General features: G+C 39.0%; 1 protein-coding gene across 5 annotated transcripts in view; it reads left to right on the top strand.

Annotated features, from left to right (window-relative positions):
• The window catches only part of ARHGAP10 (Rho GTPase activating protein 10), a 325,386-nt gene that overhangs the window by 152,972 nt on the left and 150,106 nt on the right, over positions 1–22,308 (top strand). For all 5 annotated transcript variants that reach the window (XR_010943139.1, XM_067736723.1, XM_067736722.1 and 2 more), the window contains 3 exons: positions 10,517–10,598; positions 12,543–12,588; positions 14,443–14,508. Coding sequence is in view for 4 of the 5 variants with exons in the window: in XM_067736723.1 (XP_067592824.1) it covers positions 10,517–10,598; positions 12,543–12,588; positions 14,443–14,508 (194 nt within the window). In the remaining variant the exon portion in view is untranslated. The remainder of the gene's footprint in view (positions 1–10,516; positions 10,599–12,542; positions 12,589–14,442; positions 14,509–22,308) is intronic.

Genomic DNA, 22,308 nt, shown 5'->3' with positions numbered 1-22,308 from the left:
CAATGAGTTGAAGTTTACTAGACTTGTTTCATTGTACCAAATGTGGTCTATTTAGTAAATGACCCATGTGTACATGAGACCAATGATTTTTCTGCTGTTGTAGTGTTCTTGAAATGTCGGTTAGATCAAGCTGGTTTTTGTTGCTCAGATCTTCTGTATTGTTTTGATTTTTGGTATTGTTCTATCAGTGACTAAACTAGGGATGTTAAAATCTCTCACTTTGATGAAGATGTGCCTGTTTTCCTTTTATTTTGTAATTTTTGTTTCCTATATTGATTATTTGAGATCTTTTGTTTTTTTTGTGTCTGTACGTTTATGATTATGTCTTCTTGAAGTGACCCTTTTATCATTATGAAATGTCTCTCTGTTTCTGGTAATAATTTTTATCTTGAAATCTACCTTGTGATATTAATATAGCCACGTTAGCTTTCTTATGCTCAGTGTTTACTTGGCATATTTTTTTTTACTTTTTATTTTATACTGAAGTATTAGTTGATTAACAGTGCTGTGTTAGTTTCAGGTGTACATATTTTTTTCCCATCCGTTTTCTTTTAACTCTTTGTGTCTTTATGTTTCAACTTTGCTTTTCATAAACAGCATATAATTGAGTCCTGCTCTTAAAAATTCCAGTGTATTAGCCTTTGCATTTTAATCAGGGTTTTAGTTAATGTGTATATAGTATAGTTGTGGATATGTATGGGTTTAAGCCCACCATCTTGGTTTTGTTTTCTATTTGTTCTGTTTGCTCTTTGTTCCTCTGTTCCTCCTTTGTGGACTTCTTTTGAATGAATTGAGTCTTTTTTATTGTTCTATTTTATCTCCTCTATGATTTATCTCCTCTGTATGATTTTTAGTTATGCCTCTTTGTGCATTTTTTAGTAGTTGTCCTACAGAGTATAAGGTGCATTTTTAAATTACCATATTTTTACCTTTCCATAAACAATATAAACTTACAACAGTAGACTTCCAATTACCACCCTTTTGCCCTCTGTGCCCTTGTTTTATAGACTTTAATTCTACATATACTCTGAGTCCAACAATACGTTACTAGTTTTACTTTATGAAATTAATAATCAGTACTCTTTTAAAAAATTTAATGTTTTATTTACGTATATATGGGTGTGTGTGTGTGTGGTTTCATCTTTTATTTTTAAAATATTTATTTATTTTGGCTGTTCCTGGTCTTAGTTGCGGCATGCAGTATGTTTTTTCTTTAGTTGCAGCGTGTGGGCTCTTAGTGGCGGCCTGTGGACTCTTAGCTGTGGCATGCATGCGGGATCTAGTTCCCAGACCAGGGATCGAACCTGGGCTGCCTGCATTGAGAATGCAGAGTCTTACCCACTGGACCACCAGGGCAGTCCCTCATGTCTTAATATCAAATATTTATCCATTCTAATTTTCTTCATTCTTTTCTGCAGAACTAAGTTTCTATCTTGTGCTATTTCCCTTAAGTTCCTTAGGCTAATTTAATTTGAGCATTTCTTGTAATGCAGATCTGCTAGGGAATTCTTTCATGTTTTGTCTACCTGAAAATGTCTTTCTTTTACCTTCATTTTTGATGGATGTAGGACTCTGGATTGATAGTTTTTTTCTTCCCCCAGCATTTCTAAGAAGTCATTTCTGTTTTCTTAAGGGTCCACTTTTTTTTTCTCATGACAGGTCATCTATCTTTCTTACTGTTCTCTTGTATGTCATCTCTTTCTTTTGCTGCTTTCAAGATTTTCTTTTCATGAGGTGCCTAAATGGGGTTTTCTTTGTTTTACCTTGCTTGGGGTTCATGGAAGTTCTTGGATGTGGGAGTTGATAATTCTTCTCAGTTTCAGAAAATTTTAGCCATTATCTCCTCATATGCTTCGTTTGCCCCCTTTTCTCTTTCTTCACGTTCTGGAACTCTAAATGCATTATGTTAGATCGTTTGATACTGGTTTCAGTTATACCTGCAGGATTTTAATTTACAGAGGTGGCTGAGTGATGTCATGTAGAGACTAATGCCACTGGAAGAGAATTTTATTCCTTACACTTTCCAAGAGAAGAGGGCACACCATGCCACACAGGGCCATGTGGGGATACACCAGGTTTTGGTCAGGAGTCAGGAAGGAGTGAGGGGAAATCCTAGACTAGAGCTTTTACTGGGGTTTCTGTAAGGCAGAGAAGGGGAGAAAGCATAGGATTAGCTACTCTGAGTAATACTGGTGAGCTCTAGGCTGTAGGCGTGGTTTTCAGTTGTCTGGTATCTGGCCTGGGGGTGATTTTAGGGCAGGGGAAATATTGGCTGGACGTGTGAGTTAGATAAAGGGGGCAGTTGGGGATATAGAGTTGGGTTTGGTTGCTTTGCATGGGGAAGTTGTGTTCCTGAACTCTTCATCACTTATTTTACTTTTCATTTCTTGCATATCCATTTGTGTCTTTTTAATAGTTTCCATCTCTTTGCTGAAATTCCCATCAGTTTATGTGTGTCGGCCGCCTTTTGCCATGGATCCTTTAACATATTTACTGTTGTTTTTAGGTTTCAGTTCCCCTCCCCCTGCCCCTCCCCCAGCCATACCTGGGCTATTTCTGGGTCTGGTTCTCTTGACTACTTCCTCTCTTGATGTTGGGTTACATTTCTTTGCTTCTTTGCATGCCTTTTAATTTTCTGGTGGAATACCAGGGATCGTAAGAGAGCAGTAGAGACTAAGGTAAGTAATATTCATATCTGGTAAAGGACATGCCCATTTTCCCATCAGGCTAGCTAATGCGTAGGGCTGTCAGGTCAGTTGGTGGTTGAGCTGAGATTGGGCATTGTTGTTACTTTAGTTAGATTCTGTTAGTCACGGGCTTCCTGTGATTTGAGGATGCTCTCTGAACCCCCTCCGGAAGCTCTCCCGCCCTGCCACTCAGTCTTAGCAGACACATCTCTTTCATCTCTGCTCTCAGACTGCCCCTGAGCACCTGGGGAAACACTGCGGGAAGGAGTGAGGGTGGGTTCACGTTCTCTTCGTGTCTGTGTCTTCTAAGGATTTAAGCCATCCCACCAGCTCATACTCTACCTTTAAAACTTTGTTAAAATCCTGCTTTCCTCATCTCTGATGGCTGCCTCTTTGTCCTGCTGCTTCACAAAGGATGAAAACAGCTGTATGTGCACACGTGCCTTCTCTCCAAGAAAGGACTTGTTACTTCCTGCATTTTAGTTAACTAGGGATTTTTGCATTTTCAGTTCTCATATGGTTCTTCACTTTACTTTACGTTACCTACTTGCTGTGCCGTGCGGCATGTGGGATCTTAGTTCCCCGACCAGGGATGCAACCCACGTCCCTGCATTGGAAGCATGGAGTCTTAACCACTGGACCACCAGGGAAGTCCCATCAGATGGTTATTTAAAATAAAGCAAAACAAAACTGCGATTTTATAGGTTCTCCATCTTGTTCACGTTCTTAAGGTGAGAATGATGTTGTCTTAACAACTTCTACGCAGCTGTTCTCTAACGATGAATGGGTTGAATTCACTTTTACTGGAGAAAACAATCCTCCTTGTGACTCTATCATTGCTTACTTGCTCTATTTGAAGCAGTTTCTTAGTGGACAGAAGAAAGAAGTTGTTATGAAGTCTTCCCCCTTAGTAAGATCAGGTAACATGCTTTAATTATCTCAAGAAAAAATGTATGTATTTAAAAAATTTTCCAGCAGCCCTTATGAGAAGCTAATTATGACTGCAACATTTCTAAAACTTTTAAAAGTGTTTTGCTTGGCTTTGGCGCTTTCCCCTTAGAGTATAATTTAGTGCAGGACTTGTAATGTGCTGGGTTATTTTTTTTTCCCCTCTTCCTTTTCAACATTCCTCTTAGAAAAGCATTAGAATATTCCCGATTTGTTACCATCATAAATTTTGGTAGCTGCTTCTTAGTTTTTTCTCTTAATTTCTCCATTTAAAATAATATCAATTGACATCTCATAAATGTCTTGTGAATGTTTCTCTCTGCTCTTGTTGTATATTTTCTTAATATACGGGCTCATTGATCTGCCATGTAGAATCTGAGGAAAATGCATGTCTTCCACATGCTTCGAGAGCACTATAAAAAATGCAGTTGAAAGAGAATTAATAGATATGGGATCAAACATAGAATACAGATAGATACTAGTTTCCTAAAACTGTTTCTCACGCATCTGCCTTGGGTAGTGTCTGATGCGTAATAGTCCATACCGTTTTGTTTTGTTTTTTTGCGGTACGCGAGCCTCTCACTGTTGTGGCCTTTACTGTTGCGGAGCACAGGCTCCGGACGCGCAGGCTCAGCGACCATGGCTCACGGGCCCAGCCGCTCCGCGGCATGTGGGATCCTCCCGGACTGGGGCACGAACCCGTGTCCCCTGCATCGGCAGGCGGACTCTCAACCACTGCGCCTCTGGGGAAGCCCATCCATACTGTTTTGAATGAGTGAATGAAACGAGATTGAGGTGCTGATTTAAGAATAAGAACCTGTTTAACCTGTTACTTCAGATTTCAGTTCTCAACCTTGTGCTCTACAGATAATAATTTTGGTTTTAAGTAAGGACAGACTATCCCGGCCAGGTGCTCTCTTTTGTTGGTCCACTTTTCCTTCGTGAAGTTTATCCCGTTGCCTTTGTATGCCAGGAATCCTCTTTGCCTTGCTATGCACGCAGGATTATCCAGAGCTTAGCACAGTGTGTGATACACAGCCTGTACCCGATGTACCGGGTATGTACCGAGATGATTATTTGATGAAGGAAGAAGAGGAGGCGCCGTCCTCAGCTGGACCCGTGTAATGCATTGCAGCAGTATCTGCTCCAAGAACCCCAAATTAGAACGTTCTCAATCCTGGTTCTAGCTTCTGGGGAGTTGCTAATGTTTTTCCCTTAGCTACTCCGTGAAACGAAAGAGATAATTGCTGTTTCTTTCTTTATGTAAATGTGAATTATCCAGCACATGGTTGTAAAATTTTCTGTTCTTCACTAGCCTCGTGGTCACCATGTTGTTCTACACTTCCATTAAATCTTATTAATAAAACATGTCTTTGTTTCAAAAACTAGAGAATTTTTATGGTTTAAGGATGAGATGCTATTAATACTGTAGTTTAAAATGTGTCCTTAAGTCTCAGTTTGGCTTACTGATTTCCTAGCAGTTGATTATTTAAAAAGGGGAAGAAACTTGAGCAATTTAAAATGGTTGAAACGTGTTTTAGTGCGCGATGTTTTATTTAGAGGTAGGGGCTTATGGAGGATGGCTGTGGGCAGCGTGTGTGTTAGGATGGGGCCCAGCTTTCTGTAATACTGGTGACTAATCCCTTTAAGTAACATGTGGCAAGTGTGAAGTGTTCCGAGGGATCACTACAGTGTGATGAATTAATTCTCCAAACTGGAATTGTTGTGAGTAACCGTGTTATTATTTGTCAAAATGGGAACAGAAATAGAATTCTTTCCTTGTAGGTGATAAATTTCTACTGAATCTCTTACCTTGCAGCAGGTTGGTTGGTTTGTTCTCCGCCGTATCCCTCAAAGAGCTGGGGGCTCAAGTCTGAGGCATCACGCCTCGGAGGCAAGGAGTAGAATAATGCTTTAGTTTTTATGCCACATTCGATTTCTGTCCAGTTGTAATATGGCTGTTTCATCTGAAGCCTGACAATTGCTTTTGTCCTTACTTTACTATCTGTAATTCTAGTTCATGAGTCTTCATCATTCAACACTTTTGTCTTGTCTTCCAAGTTATCAGAACCGGTCATTATTTCTCTTATCTGCTGCTCTATTTACAACTTAGTTAAGAGTATCCAATCAGGGACTTCCCTGGTGGTCCAGTGGTAAAGAATCCGCCTTCCAATGCAGGGGATGTGGGTTCGATCCCTGGTTGGGGAACTAAGATCTTATATACTGTGGGGCAGCTAAGCCAGCACGCCACAACTATTGAGCTCACGTGCCTCAACTAGGGAGAGAAAACCCACACGCCACAACTAGAGAGAGAAAACCCGCACACCACAACTAGAGAGAAACCCGTGTGCCTCAATGAAGATTCTGCGTGCCACAACTAAGACCTGACACAGCCAAAAAAAAAAAAAAAAAGGAAAATAAATAAATGAATATTGAAAAGAAAAGAATATCCAACCGTATACTGGTAGTAACTATTATCTCCCCTCGAGTATGAATGGAGAACCTTAGGGGGAAAACAAAAAGAAACTAGAAAGCACGAAATTTCATCAGGTTCGGTGTCTGATTTTGAGTATTATAAGTATAGGAAGTCCTTATTTGCTACAGTTGTTTTTGGCTCTCAGCGAATCCCTTAACTAGTTATTGATGTTATATTGTAAATGATCTTTTATTCTTTATTCTTGGAGTGACAGCTTTCTTACTCATTATTTTGTTGCCCATAGTACGTAGTAGCACCTCATGACTATTTCCCAGGTCCATTCATTTGTTTTTCCTTCATCTTGGTCACTCTGTCTTATCCTCTGAGTCTTCTAACAAATCTTTGCACGCACCCCTGTTCAGTCTGTTTTCCGCCCAGCAGCAGCCAGTGTTCACGTACACCTTTAATCTGATCATGTTAACCCCCTACTAAAAACTTTCAGTGACATTTAGGATAAGTGAGCCCTTAGCATGGCCAAGGAGGCCCTTTGTGGCGGGACCCCGGGCTGCATCTCCAGCTTTCCATCGTGTTGCTGGTCCAGCTGGTTTGTAGGACCCGTGATGAGGCTGATCCCAGCTCCGTGAAAGTGCGCTCTTTCCTCCTAGGTGCCTCTTTGGTCTAGGGGACGACTCTGGCCCTATTGCTCCTGCATGGCTCATTTATCCTTAAAGCCTCAGATTAAATGTCGCTTCCCCAGGGATGCCTAACTTCCAGGGTTAGGCCAGGCTTTCCTTTTCTATCTCCATAGTACCTTGAAATCCTGAAGTTGCCCAAAGAGACTGGCAGCGGAATTAGCTCACCGACAAGTCTCCTAGACCACAATGATTTAGCATATTTGAAAGTGAAAGTTTTTACATGTGGACACGCATCTCCCGATGTCCTGCTCATTTCCTCTTTTCCTTCTAGGTAGCTGGTTTTACACATTTAAACTTACCTGACTCCCTGGCAGCGCTCTGTGTACTTGTAACTGATTGGTTATTTGCATTTTGTTTACCTTTTGCTTTCTCTGCTAGATAGTCAGCCCTTTGTGGGCTGTATGCTGAGCCCAGTGCCTAGCAGGTAGTGAGATATTTAATAATTCCTGACCCTCTGGTTCAAGACCTAAAGCACAACAGATGATATTTCAATGGTTGTTGAACTGAATGTTTGTAAACCCCGTGTTTGTATTCCCATGACAGACTTCGCCATTTTTAACCTGGGGTCCCGTTTTCCTCTGCTGGTTTTGCCATTCCTGGATTAGAAAAGCTGTTAACTTTCTGTTATATATTTGCTGTAGCCTCTTACTGTCCATTTTATACTTTAGTTCACTTAGTTACGTATTAAGTGTTTGAATCCATTCCATATACTTTCGGGAGAGGTCTTTAGCTATTTTTTCTCCTTTACGAGAACGGAGCAGTCATGCAGACCTGAGACCCCTGTGTGTAAATATTGTTTTATCACTTAACCGATGTAAAGAAAAACATGCCTGCCATCTGAAGTTTTCCCTCACAATTTTAATTAACTCTCCTGAGCCCAGTGTGGGTTACTAAGAATAAGGGCCAAAATCTTCACGTCCCATTCGAGTTACTTCTTAAAACAGCCTGGTTTTCTGGGCATCTTGCCTCGATTCTTGCTCCAGAAGGATGCTGTGCATAGAAGAGCAAGAGGAGGTGGAATCTTGGTTGTGAGCTCCGTAGTGCCAAGGTGATGGCAAAGCCGGGCCAACGCTGAAATGTTTAGGGTAGACAGTAAAGAGCCGTTTTGCTGTTCAGGAGTGGGGTTGGGGGATTACAAGTGATTTTTTTTCCCCACAAAATTCATAGCCTGGAGAAAATGGTTGAAGACAAGAGACTGTCAGTTGCAGCTATAGTTACTTGGTAGTGAACTTGAAGCACATAACTTCTCCGGCTTTATAACCATCACATGGGGAGAAAGCCTAACGCCTGTGGGTGTGAACGTTGGGGGCATCACATGTTTGTATTTGGCATGATGCTTTTGGAGTGCTGCATGCTTTATAGTACTTTATAAAAATTGTAGCGATTATTGAATTGCACTTGATTCTTGCAGCTTGCTTTACTTGTAAGAGATTACCCAATACTTGAAAATGAGAGGAAGTACTGTTACAGGAGTGTTAACTTTAAAAAGTATATTCAGGGGCTTCCCCGGTGGCACAGTGGTGAAGAGTCTGCCTGCCGATGCAGGGGACACAGGTTTGTGCCCCGGTCCGGGAGGATCCCGCATGCCGCGGAGCGGCTGGGCCCGTGGGCCATGGCCGCTGGGCCTTTGCGTCCGGAGCCTGTGCTCTGCAGCGGGAGACGCCACAGTGGTGGGAGGCCCGCATACCGCAAAAACAAAACAAAACAAAACAAAAACAAGTATATTCATTATCAAAGGAGAATGAATGTTTACTTTCCATTTCAACCATCTATTTTCATTTCCAGTTGTCTATGGTTTTCATTTCCAGTTGTCTATGGTTTTCATCCCTTGCCAGAAAGGTTCATTTTTAATACTTTTGATCAAATATACAAAATTTGTTTCATTGGAGAAACCACCACAGTTGAAGAGGAATTATTAATGGCTTTTCTACCTAGGACTCCTTCCCAATATGATGAGTTTTCTGGAAGACTCTCTAAATATCCAAATAAACTGAACTGAGAAAGATTGGCATTTGGCCCTGAGGACCAACCCAGAGCTCTAAGAAAATACAGAGGAAACACCCTAAACAGTTAACAGTGCTATCTTCTTGGAAGTGGAATTGGGATGGGGTGAAAGATGATTTTCTGCTTTCACTCTGCCCATGCCTGGGTAAAGATAACATGTTATCTTTTATAAATAAAATTTAATCATTACTACCACCCCACACCTATTAGAATGGCTACTTTCAAAAAAAAAAAAAGAGAAAATTACAAGTGTTGGTGAAGAAAGATATGGAGAAATTGGAACCCTGTGCATTGTTAGTGGGAATGAGCAACATTAAAAAAAAAAAATTACATTTGACCCCTCTTGTGAGACAAAACTGTTTCTCCCTACTCATGGGACACTTCTGTACTCAGAATGGTGTGGGTTTCTCTGCACTAAGCAATTCTCCAATTCTCTGTGGAGACCAAGTGTCCTATGATTGAACTCAGTTTTGACACTAAGTAGAGTTCATGAAGACCCAACGGATCAAGGGCTCAAGACTGCCCCCTACCGCTTCAGATGCCAGTTACAAGTCCAGGTTGTCAACTGTGCTTTTGGTTATAAATCAGGCATTCCCATGACCCTGTCCTTGAGTTTGATAATCTGCTAGAATGCCTCACAGAACTCTGGAAAACAGTTTACTTACTGTTGCTGATTTATTACAAAGGATATTTTAATGGGAACAGACGAAGAGATTCATGAAGAGATGTATAGGGCAAAGTATGGAGGAAGGGGCTTGGAGCTCCCATGTCTTCTCTAGGTGCTCTCCCTCCAGCATCTTCATGGGCTCACCAGCCTGCAAGCTCTCTGAACCCCAGGGATTTTTATGGAGGCTTCATTGTGCAGGAATGATTGATTAAATCATTGACCATTGGTGTTTGAAGTCAATTTCCAGCCCTACCCCACTCCTGGGAGGTGTATGGGTGGAGTGGAGCTGAAAGTTCTAATCCTCTCATCACATGGTTGGTTCCCTTGGCAACCGGCCCTCATCCTGAGACTTTCCAGGAGCCCCCCAGTCCCGTCAGCTCATTAATATACAAAATGACACATCATTGCAGAGATTCTAAGGGTTTTAGGAGCTGTGTGCCAGGAAATAGGGTCAGAGACCAGACATATATTTATTATGTCATGCTGGACAACTCCACTTGTGGGTATATACCCAAAAGAATTGGAAGCAGGGTCTCAAGGAGATATTTGTACACCTGTGTTGATAGCAGCCTTGTTTACGGTAGCCGTGTGGAAACAAGCCACATGTCCGTTGGTGGATGAATGGATAAGCAAAATGTGGTCTGTACATACAATGGAATTCTGTTCAGCCTTAAAAAGGAAGGAAATTTTGACACACGCTATAGTATGGATGAAAATGGAGGATACTTTACTAAGTGAAATAAGCAAGTCACAAAAAAGGCAAATACTGTATGAGTCCACTTCTAAGAGTTACGTAATCAAATTCACAGAGACAGAAGGTAGAAGGGTGGTTGCCAGGGGCTGTGAGGAGGGGAAATGGGGACTTTTTCATGGGTACAGAGTTTTAGTTTTACAAGATGAAGAGTTCTGGAGACTGGACTCAACACTGCTCAACTGTGTAGTTAAAAATGGTGAAGATGGTATATTTTATGTTCTGTGTATTTTATCACAATTAAAATTTTAAAAGAAACAATTACCACAATGAAAACTTAGAAAGTAGAAAAGGAGGTTTGTTTTTCGCAGCCAAGGAGTAACCTGATCTGTTCCTGGTGTCTTGCAGGCCTGGAGTTTCTTTGACCATGCAGGCGTTTTCGGAAGAGGAGAGGAAGCAGTGGTTGGAAGCTCTGGGTGGAAAAGAAGCTGTAAGAATAACCAATGGTTGAGTTTTATTTCAAATCCTGTAGAGTTGGCTTGTGTTCGTGTTCATGTTGTTTTTGCTTTATAGTATTTGGAAAAAGTCCCCTGCTGAAACTGGTGTCTGAATTCCTCTCGGAAGCATTCGGTATTCTAGAAATTCGGCTTGAGGTAGCAGGGGCACACATGAGACTGATACATCGTTAGTTTTTATTTTTTGATTTTTCTTGACTTTGCCGCTAGGATTTGCTTTGCTTGAGGAGGTCATCTGAATCCTCAATTTCTTTTTTCCTACCTGTGACGGTACTTTGGGTGATGACCACAATAAATGCTTGCAGTTTGATCTCAGTGGAGATGGAACAGTAAACATGAGGCTGTGCAGGCAGTATTAGAAGGGACGGCTGTACTTGTTTTTCATCATTTGACAATTTCTGGTTCAGCCTAATGATTCGCAGTGTGCAATATCATGTAGCCGTAGTGAATGGTCCTCTGTATTCAGATTGGTTTGAGGAATAAATGAAAGGCAGTGCTAGAGATCCAGAGGCACAGGACTTCAGTCAGTCTGCCGCTTTATTCAAGCACTACCTTCCTCTCAGTGGACTGGTGGCATTTGGGAGCTGAGAATTGGATAGCTCATCTATTGAATGGGGGACTTAGTGAGGATAATTATAGAAAACACCAGAGAACCAATTTCAGTCAACGCTGCTTACAGTCTTACGCCTCTGAACACACCGCCAGTGCAGGCACCAGGTGGGCTTACCTGGAGAGCATTTGCCATTTCAGCAGGATTTAAAATAAAAAGAGGAAAGAGCATGATTTGCAAAGTGGAAGAGGGGTCATGTATAGTAAAAAGAGAGGTATCAGGATAGAGCTTTTGAAACGGGCAAAATATATTGTTATCTGATGGTAGTGGAGCACCCTGAGAGTGCAGGAAATAAGGCAAAGAGGCTGGGCAGCACCGCGTGTGGCGGTCTTGATGTGGTGTTTGAGAAACGGAAGCCCAAATTACATCTTTTAAAAATAAATCCTGTATAGGAGAAGGTATCATTCTTGGAGGAAAAAGGCAGTGATTGGAATTGTGTATCATTTTCTTATACTTGATCTGCATTTAGCCTCCTTGGTTTTATTTCTATTTACTCTTAATTTGTCCTTGAAAATTTTAGCTGGGAGTCGGGAGTACTTCCAGCATTGACAGTTGCTGAGATCCAAAACAGGTTATCCGAATCGTCTCTAGTACAGGCAAGGCAGTGACTGGGACTTGTCCCCCCGGAGATTCAAGAAGTTCTTTGGAAAGTGAGTTTGCCTGTTGGCATAGCAAAATGATCCCATGACTAAGTCATGAAGAAATAAGTCTATTGCCAAAGGCAGTGTAACCTTGAAGATGTATACGCTCTCCTTTAGAGTGAAAAAGCTAAGTAATTAATTCAAGATATACAGACAAAGGCAAGTATGTAGAAAGAAAATAAATATTCAGCTATGTGTTTACAAGGGGACACTTAAGGCACTGTGTATTTGTTCCAGGTGTTGTATGGGCCTTGCAAATAACGGGACAGCACTAGAATTCTCAGAGGCAGCCTGGGATCATCACCTTGATATTTCAGATGTGGTTATTAAAATTATGGGCAGCAGTCATGTGTTTCTTAAGTAAACAGCAGATTTTAGAAATAGTGATGAAAAAAATGAGCTTACTGATTAGAATGCAGCCGTTCATTTGAGCATTTCAAATTTACATGAACTTTCAGTCCTGGCCCCTTCATCTTAATTTTGCTACTTTGGCAATATCTCAGGGAGAGACAAAGGAGACCCAGAGTGCTCTTTTTTGTTACCTACCTTTGCATGATAGGTGATTAACCAATGTCAGTGTATTTTTTGTACAGTCCCTAGGTGTGCCTTCTAGAATCACTTTTATTGATTTGCTAAAAATATTGTTTCCCCCTTTTCTCTTTTATTAGCTGTTCCCTAGTTTTAATAGAGCCATCATCCCAAGACCAGAAGGAAGTAAGTGCTAATTTATAAAAATGACTGTTGTCTCCCTTTCTCATGAGTTATTTTGTTTTTATTACTGATGTCAAACTGTTGCTGGGTGCTTACTCTCTGTACCCTGTCTGTGTTAGTCCTCTATGTAGTAGATGTCTTATTCATTGAGGACCTCCTCAAATTTTCCTGGACAGCTGTAACCCTCCTTGATCTTTCCCATCTCTGAGCGTTTTTCTTTCCAGTCTTCCTATACAAAACCGAAAAAAACTTTCTCTGTAATTCACTTTGGTATTTGTTTTTATAGCCACAAATGAATACATAAGAGTTTCAGTTACGCATCTGTCAGCTTCCTAAGTTGTAAACTCCCGTGGATAGGAACTGTTTACCAGCTCCCCTGTTCTCAACCCTTCTCACCTCCACCCTTAATATCCTTTATCCTTAAAGTCTCTTGAGTATGGGCTGTACAAATAGTATAGCATTGCACCTTAGAAAATAAAATAAACAACAACCAAACACGTTCAGGTATTCTAGGACAATAATTTTCACTTGCACTGTATGCACTAGAGGAAAAGGAAGTACTCCCTAGCTCTGTACTCTTGATTTGTACTGAGATAAAGTGAAAATGTGATCAAATTTGTTGGATTCTTTATGAATCTACTTTTAATATCTTTGGAGGAATGAAGCTACATTTGTCAGATGTCCAAAGTTTGGAAACATTGTTAAATACCCATGATTTTGAAATGATCATGATGTGCATATCACTTAGCCTGCCACTGGACCTGGTGCCGTGGAAGGTTGTCAGTCACTGAAGTACCTCTTCTTCCCCTTTGTCCTTTCTTTTGCTTTTCTTTCTCTTCCCTCTTTCTCTTTTCCCCTCTTTCCTTTTCTTTTTCCTTTCTTTTCTTGTTTTTATAGAAAAATGAAAACATGCCTTGTTTTGGAGAAGTAGTTTTGCTAAGCAGAAAGAAACACTTGCATTTTATATAAATGTTGTGAATAGTGGATCCTGAAAAAAGTAAACCACTGTCCAATTTTCCTCCTTAAAATGCTGTCCGAGCTCAGTTTTAAATCTGCAAAGTTTATTTTCATGACTTGTTCATGCTATCCCCTCTGAGAACAGTTATTTAGTATTCCTGCTCCTGAGTTCTAAATACAGAATAAAGCATTCACTTTCCCTGATTGCATTTTTGAAACAAGAATTGCCTTTTATTAGGGTATTCAAATAGGTCAGCCTAATCATGGTTAAGTATCCATATTAGAAAACAATATAAAATTATATTTTCAAAATCTATTTTTGCTACACGAATCATCTATTTTAAATTCATTATGAAAATAAAATATTAAATGCTTAGGGCATGGTATAAAATATGAAAAAAATTTTCAAGCTCATGGCTCAAATACCATTTTTTAAAAGTATTAAAAAAATTTTTCCCCAGGTTAAAAAAAAAAAAATTGTGTTTTCCAGCTTGTCAAGAAATTTAAGAACTTTCATTCATATATATAATTAAAAAAGAAACCTGAGCTGTTGCTGGAATTTGGGCAAAATGCTATTTCTAGATAGCTTCCCCTATAGATTTGTGTCACTTTCTTTTCCACTATTTAAAATACTATTTATTAACTGAAAACCTAGTTTAAATTACAAGTTTATTTATATATGTTGGTAATAAATGTCTTGAAATTCCAGTAAATGCTCCTCTTAGTATATGAAATTCTCATTTACATTATTTAAACAGGGAATGCGTGGCCTTTAGCTTTCATTTTTTAAAGAGTGAAATAAAAATTATATTGGATTTAAATAATTTTCTCCTATTTTTGTAAGGAAGAGATTGTGAGTAACTAATTGTGCCTTTAATATTTTATGACTGCTTCTTTTAGGTGCACAGTTGGATAAGATGGGATTCACAATTCTTAGAAAATGCATCAGTGCAGTTGAAACACGAGGTAACATGATTGAATCATTTTACTCATGAGAAGCTATAGGTATGTAAAATCTAAGGGTCATTTCAAATGCTTACTGCATGGTTAAGTTTTGTAGAATGAAATATATTAAAGCAAAATGCACATTCTATGCATCAGAGATTCAGTTGTTCATTTACTCTGCCAGGGTGGGGTTTTCCTTTTTATTTACATGTTTCTCCCTTGCACTGAAACAAAGTCAGGGCTAAAATGAGAATCAGTAGAAGAATCAACAGTGTCGGACAACCAGTCTTAATCGCTTCTTGTTCACGCACTAGTGAGATATTTCCATCTTCCATTGTCTTGTTGGCTTCCAGTTTAAAAATCGGCGTCGTTAAGATATCATTTACTTAGAATAAAATCCATTGATTTTAACTGTACAAATTGATGAGTTTTGACAAATGTGTATAGTTGTGTAACTACCACCACAATCATAGAAGATTCCTCTCTCCCCCCAGAATTCCTTTGTGCCCCTTTGCAGTCAGTCTCCACTCCTTCCTTGACCCTGGCAGCTACTGAGCTGCTTTCCATCACTTTAGTTCTTTTTTTTGTAAGCATTTTATATGAATGGAATTATGCAGTACATTGTCTTTTGAGTCTGGCCTCTTTGTTTAGCTTCTGAGATTCATCTTGTTGGGTGTAGCCCTAGCTCATTTCTTTTTATCGCTAGGTAGTATATAATTCTATGGATATACTGCACTTTGCTTATTCATCCACCTGTTGGTCATATTTAGGTTGTTTCCGTTTTAAACTTCAGGAAAGATAATCCCTCCCCATTTTGGTCCCCTGACTAAAAGCTCAAAGGTCTCTTGTTTAGAGTTCCTAAGGAAAAGCAGGGTCCTGGCGCTCTGCAGCCATTCCAGCAGACTTTGGAGAAACTAAATATTGAACTTTGCAAAACAGGCTCTTTCTGGAGGGTGGATTTCTCTTTGTTTAGAGTCTAGTGAAGTATGGATAAATTGAATATTTAATTCACTCTCATACGTTGTATATCCCAGTCCTACTTTGGATGACTTAGTGGGATGAAGCATTGCACTCACGTTTTCTGTCAAAACAAGGTCTTTGTTATAAAGCCAGGACTGCCACCTGTGAAATGAGAGCGCTGGCTAACAGATGAATACGAGCTGTTGTATGATTTGGGTATTTGCCCATCGATAATAAAAACCCAAGCCACAGAAAGCTTTTCTCCCATTCTCTCTAACAGCGGCAATTCAGGCTATGACAGAATTTCATTCATTTCAACCTGCACTGAGGTTGAGCTGACAAATTTCCTCTTTTTCCTAGTGCTTCAGAAATTTCCAAAATTGGGATGCTGTGATTTTCATATCTCTTACTTCATCATTCATGTTTCTCCTTTTCCTGAGCTTCTAGGGAGCCTTCATTGTATCACTTGCATGCTTATTATTTTGGTAAATAAAATTCTTTCCCAAAAGGATATAATTTATACATACTTGCTTCTACCTGACCAGATAAAAAAATCTCTCTAGAATGCTTTCGGATTGGTCTGTGTAGTTGTATGGAGTGTTCTGTACATTGAATGGAATATGTATAGTAGAATCTGCATGTATTGAACGCATTTTTATTATAAATATGTAAATTGTTGGATTTTCTTTACAGAAGAATGAGTCTACAGATTTTTAAGTTAGATTTTCCCCATTTAAAATAAAAGACAAAAAAGCATATGTTTTTCTTTTCAAATCTTTTGTTCCTAAAAGTCTTCCATTACTAAAGCCTTTTGCTTTTAATGGCGTAATAGACAAAAAATAGAGTTAAAAGACTCAACTGTCAGTTCATGTTATTGAACATGATGAGGAACCGTGTGGAATCTCTGAGCCTTTTATCCTAAATTTAAAAGTGCTCTCAGGGACTATTGCTCTTAATGATTTTCCCCACATCACCTATCATGGCTGTTGATTTTTTTTTTTTTTTTTTACATGGTACAGATGTTGTTGCATAACTTTTTTTTTTTTTAACATCTTTATTGGAGTATAAATGCTTTACAATGCTGTGTTAGTTTCTGCTGTATAACAAAGTGAATAAGCTGTAAGTATATATATATCTCCATATCCCCTCCCTCTTGCATCTCCCTCCCACCCTCCCTATCCCACCCCTCCAGGTGGTCACAAAGCACCGAGCTGATCTGCCTGTGCTATGTGGCTGCCTCCCACTAGCTATCTATTTTACATTTGGTAGTGTATATATGTCCATGCCACTCTCTCACTTTGTCACAGCTTACCCTTCCCCCTCCCCATGTCCCCAAGTCCATTTTCTACATCTGCATCCCCATTCCTGTCCTGCCCCTAGGCCCTTCACAACCATCCTTTACTTTTTGTTTTTTAGATTCCATATACATGTGTTAGCATATGGTATTTGTTTTTCTCTTTCTGACTTACTTCTGTGTATGACAGACTCTAGGTCCATCCACCTCACCTACAAATAACTCAATTTCGTTTCTTTTTGTGGCTGAGTAATATTCCATTGTATATATGTGCCACATCTTCTTTATCCATTCATCTGTTGATGGACACTTAGGTTGCTTCCATGTCCTGGCTATTGTAAATAGAGCTGCAATGAACATTTTGGTACATGACTCCTTTTGGATTACGGTTTTCTCAGGGTATATGCCTAGTAGTGGGATTGTTGGGTTGTATGGTAGCTCTATTTTTAGTTTTTTAAGGAACTTCCATACTGTTCTCCATAGTGGCTGTATCAATTTACATTCTCACCAACAGTGCAGGAGGGTTGCCTTTTCTTCACACCCTCTCCAGCATTTATTGTTTGTAGGTTTTTTGATGGTGGCCATTCTTACCAGTGTGAGGTGATACCTCACTGTAGTTTGATTTGCTTTCTCTAATGATTAGCGATGTTGAGGATCCTTTCATGTGTTTGTTGGCAATCTGTATATCTTCTTTAGAGAAATGTCTATTTAGGTCTTCTGCCCATTTTTGAATTGGGTTGTTTGTTTTTTTGATATTGAGCTGCATGAGCTGCTTGTATATTTTGGAGATTAATCCTTTGTCAGTTTCTTCATTTGCAAATAATTTCTCCCATTCTAAGGATTGTCTTTTTGTCTTGTTTATGGTTTCCTTTGCTGTGCAAAAGCTTTTAAGTTTCATTAGGTCCTATTTGTTTATTTTTGTTTTTATTTGCATTTCTATGGGGGTGGGTCAGAAAGAATCTTGCTGTGATTTATGTCATAGAGTGTTCTTCCTATGTTTTCGTCTAGGAGTTTTACAGAGTCTTGGCCTTACATTTACGTCTTTAATCCATTTTGAGCTTATTTTTGTATATGGTGTTAGGAAGTGTTCTAATTACATTCTTTTACATGTAGCTGTCCAGATATCCGAGCACCACTTATTGAAGAGGCTGTCTTCTCTCCACTGTATATTCTTGCCTCTTTTATCAAAGATAATGTTACCATATGTGCATGGGTTTATCTCTGGGCTTTCTGTCCTGTTGCATTGATCCATATTTCTGTTTTTGTGCCAGTACCATACTGTCTTGTTTATTGTAGCTTTGTAGTATAGTCTGAAGTCAGGGAGCCTGATTCCTTCAGCTCTGTTTTTCTTTCTCAAGATTGCTTTGGCTGTTCGGGGTCTTTTGTGTTTTGATACAGATTGTGAACTTTTTTGTTCTAGTTCTGTGAAAACTGCCATTGGTAAATTGATAAGGATTGCATTGAATCTGTAGATTGCTTTGGGTAATATAGTCATTTCCTCAATGTTGATTCTTCCAATCCAAAAACATGGTATATCTCTCCATCTGTTTGTATCATCTTTAATTTCTTTCTTCAGAGTCTTACAGTTTTCTGCATACAAATCTTTTGTCTCCTTAAGTAGGTTTATTCCTAGGTATTTTATTCTTTTTGTCGCAATGGTAAATGGGAGTGTTTCGTTAATTTCTCTTTCAGATTTTTCATCATTAGTGTATAGGAATACAAGAGATTTCTGTGCATTAATTTTGTATCCTGCTACTTTACCAAATTCATTGATTAGCTCTAGTAGTTTTCTGGTAGTATCTTTAGGATTCTCTATGTATAGTATCATGTCATCTGCAAACAGTGACAGTTTTACTTCTTCTCCGATTTGAATTCCTTTTATTTCTTTTTCTTCTCTGACTGATGTGGCTAAAATTTCCAAAACTATGTTGAGTAATAATGGTGAGAGTGAGCAACCTTACCTTGTTCCTGATCTTAGAGGAAATGTTTTCAGTTTTTCACCATTGAGAAGGATGTTGGCTGTGTGTTTGTCATAGATGGCCTTTATTATGTTGAGGCAGGTTCCCTCTATGCCTACTTCCTGGAGAGTTTTTTTTTATCATAAATGGGTGTTGAATTTTGTCAAAAGTTTTTTCTGCATCTATTGAGATTATCATATGGTTTTTATCCTTCAATTTGTTAATATGGTGTATCACATTGATTGATTTGCATATATTGAAAAATCCTTGCATTCCTGAGATAAACCCCACTTGATCCTGGTTTATGATCCTTTTAATGTGCTGTTGGATTCTGTTTGCTAGTATTTTGTTGAGGATTTTTGCATCTATGTTTATCAGTGATATTGGCCTGTAGTTTTCTTTCTTTGTGACGTCTTTGTCTGGGGTTGGTATCAGGGTGATAGTGGCCTTGTAGAATGAGTTTGGGAGTGTTCCTCCCTCTGCTATATTTTGGAAGAGTTGGAGAAGGATAGGTGTTAGCTCTTCTCTAAATATTTGAAATAATTCACCTGTGAAGCCATCTGGTCCTGGGCTTTTGTTTGTAGGATGATTTTTAATCACAGTTTCAATTTCAGTGCTTGTGATTGGTCTGTTTACATTTTCTATTTCTTCCTGGTTCAGTCTCAGAAGGTTGTACTTATCTAAGAATTTGTCCATTTCTTCCAGGTTGTCCATTTTATTGGCATAGAGTTGCTTGTAGTAATCTCTCATGATCCTTTGTATTTCTGCAGTGTCCGTTGTTACTTCTCCTTTTTCACTTCTAATTCTGTTGGTTTGAGTCTTTTCCCTTTTTTTCTTGATGAGTCTGGCTAATGGTTTATCAGTTTTGTTTATCTTCTCAAACAACCAGCTTTTAGTTTTATTGATCTTTGCTATTGTTTCCTTCCTTTCTTTTTCATTTATTTCTGATCAGATCTTTATGATTTCCTTCCTCCTGCTAACTTTGGGTTTTTTTTTCTTCTTTCTCTAGTTGCTTTAGGTGTAAGGTTAGGTTATTTGAGATTTTTCTTGTTTCTTGAGGTTGGATTGTATTGCTATAAACTTCCATCTTAGAACTGCTTTTGCTGCATTCCATAAGTTTCGGATCATCATGTTTTTGTCATTTGTTTCTAGGTATTTTTTGATTTCCTCTTTGATTTCTTCAGTGTTCTCTTGGTTATTTAGTAGTGTATTGTTTAGCCTCCAGGTATATGTATTTTTTGCAGAGTTTTTCCTGTAATATCTAGCTAGTCTCATAGTATTGTGGTCAGAAAAGATACTCGATACAATTTCAATTTTCTTAAATTTACCAAGGCTTGATTTGTGACCCAAGATATGATCTGTCCTGGAGAATGTTCCATGAGCATTTGAGAAGAAGGTGTATTCTGTTGTTTTTGGATGGAATGTCCTATAAATATCAATTAAGTCCATCTTGTTTAATGTGTCATTTAAAGCTTGTGTTTCCTTACTTATTTACATTTTGGATGATGTGTCCATTGGTGAAAGTGGGGTGTTAAAGTCCCCTACTATTGTTGTGTTACTGTCAGTTTCCCATTTTATGGCTATTAGCATTTGCCTTAGGTATTGAGGTGCTCCTGTGTTGGGTGCATAAATATTTACAATTGTTATATCTTCTTCTTAGTTTGATCATTTGATCAATTATGTAGTGTCGTTCTTTGTCTCTTGTGACAGTCCTTATTTTAAAGTCTCTTTTGTCTGATATTCGAATTGCTACCTCAGCTTTCTTTTGATATGCATTTTCATTGAATATCTTTTTCCATTCCCTCACTTTCATTCTGTATGTATCCCTAGGTCTGAAGTGGGTCTCTTGTAGACAGCTGATATATGGGTGTTGTTTTTGTATCCATTCAGCCAGTCTGTGTCTTTTGGTTGGATCATTTAATCCATTTACATTTAAGGTAATTATCAATATGTATGTTCCTATTACCATTTTCTTAATTGTTTTGGGTTTGTTTTGAATGTGTTTTCCTTCTCTTGTGTTCCCTGCCTAGAGAAGTTCCTTTGGCATTTGTTGTAAAGCTGGTTTGGTGTTGCTGAATTTTCTTAACTTTTGGTTGTCTGTAAAGGTTTTAATTTCTCCGTGAAGTCTGAATGGTATCCTTGCTGTGTAGAGTAATCTTGGTTGTTGGTTTTTCCCTTTCATCACTTTAAATATGTCCTGCCACTTCCTTTTGGCTTGCAGAGATTCTGCTGAAAGATCAGCTGTTAACCTTATGGGGTTTTCCTTACATGTTATTTGTTGCTTTTCCCTTGCTGCTTTTAATATTTTTTCTTTGTATTTAATTTTTGACAGTTTGATTAATATGTGTCTTGGTGTGTTTCTCCTTGGATTTATCCTGTGTGGGACTCTCTGTGTTTCTTGCCCTTGATTGACTATTTCCTTTCCCATATTAGGGAAGTTTTTGACTATAATTTCTTCAAATATTTTCTCAGACCCTTTCTTTTTCTCTTCTTCTTCTGCGACCCCTATCATTTGAATGTTGGTGCATTTAATGTTGTCCCAGAGGTCTCTGAGACTGACATCAATTCTTTTCATTCTTTTTTCTTTATTCTGCTCTGCAGTAGTTATTTCCACTATTTTATCTTCCAATCACTTATTCGTTCTTCTGCCTTAGTTATTCTGCTATTGATTCCTTCTAGAGAATTTTTAATTTCATTTATAGTGTTGTTCATCATTGCTTGTTTGCTCTTTATTTCTTCTCGGTCCTTGTTAAACGTTTCTTGTATTTTCTCTATTCTATTTCCAAGATTTTGGATATCTTTACTGTCATTACTCTGAATTCTTTTTTAGGTAGACTGTTTCCTCTTCATTTCTTTGGTATGGTGGGTTTTTACCTTGCTCCTTCATCTGCAGTGTGTTTTTCTGTCTTCTCATTTTTCTTATCTTACTGTGTTTGGGGTCTCCTTTTTGCAGGCTGCAGGTTCGTAGTTCCCGTTGTTTTTGATGTCTGCCCCCAGTGGGTAAGGCTGGTTCAGTGAGTTGTGTAGGCTTCCCTGTAGAGGGGGCTAGTACCTGTGTTCTGGTGGGTGGGGCTCAATCTTGTCTTTCTGGTGGGCAGGGTTGTCTTTCTGGTGGGCAGAGGTGGAGGTCCCATCCCTATTCTTTTGGGGTGTCTGTGAATTTATTATGCTTTTAGGCAGCCTCTATGCTAATGGGTGGTGTTGTGTTCCAGTCTTGCTAGTTGTTTTGCATGGGGTGTCCAGCACTGGAGTTTGCTGTCCGTTGGGTGGAGCCGGATCTTAGCATTGAGACAGAGATCTCTGGGAGAGCCTTCGCCAATTGATATTATGTGTGGCCAGGAGGTCTCTGGTGGTCCAGTGTCCTGAATTCTGCTCTCCCACCTCAGAGGCTCAGGCCTGACACCAGGCCGGAGCACCAAGACCCTGTCAGCCACACAGCTCAGAAGAAAAGGGAGAAAAAGAAAAAAAGAATAATAAATAAATATTTTTTAAAAGTAAAATTATTAAAATAAAAAAATAAGAAAGTAATAATAATAATAAAAAAGAAGAGAGCAACCAAACCAGTAAACAAATCCACGAATGATAACACGTGCTAAAAACTATACTAAG

The sequence above is a fragment of the Pseudorca crassidens genome, chromosome 4, assembly GCF_039906515.1.
Source record: "Pseudorca crassidens isolate mPseCra1 chromosome 4, mPseCra1.hap1, whole genome shotgun sequence".
Taxonomy (NCBI): domain Eukaryota; kingdom Metazoa; phylum Chordata; class Mammalia; order Artiodactyla; family Delphinidae; genus Pseudorca; species Pseudorca crassidens.
The sequence above is the reverse complement of the archived record's forward strand: the minus strand, read 5'-3'. Positions and strand labels throughout refer to the sequence as shown.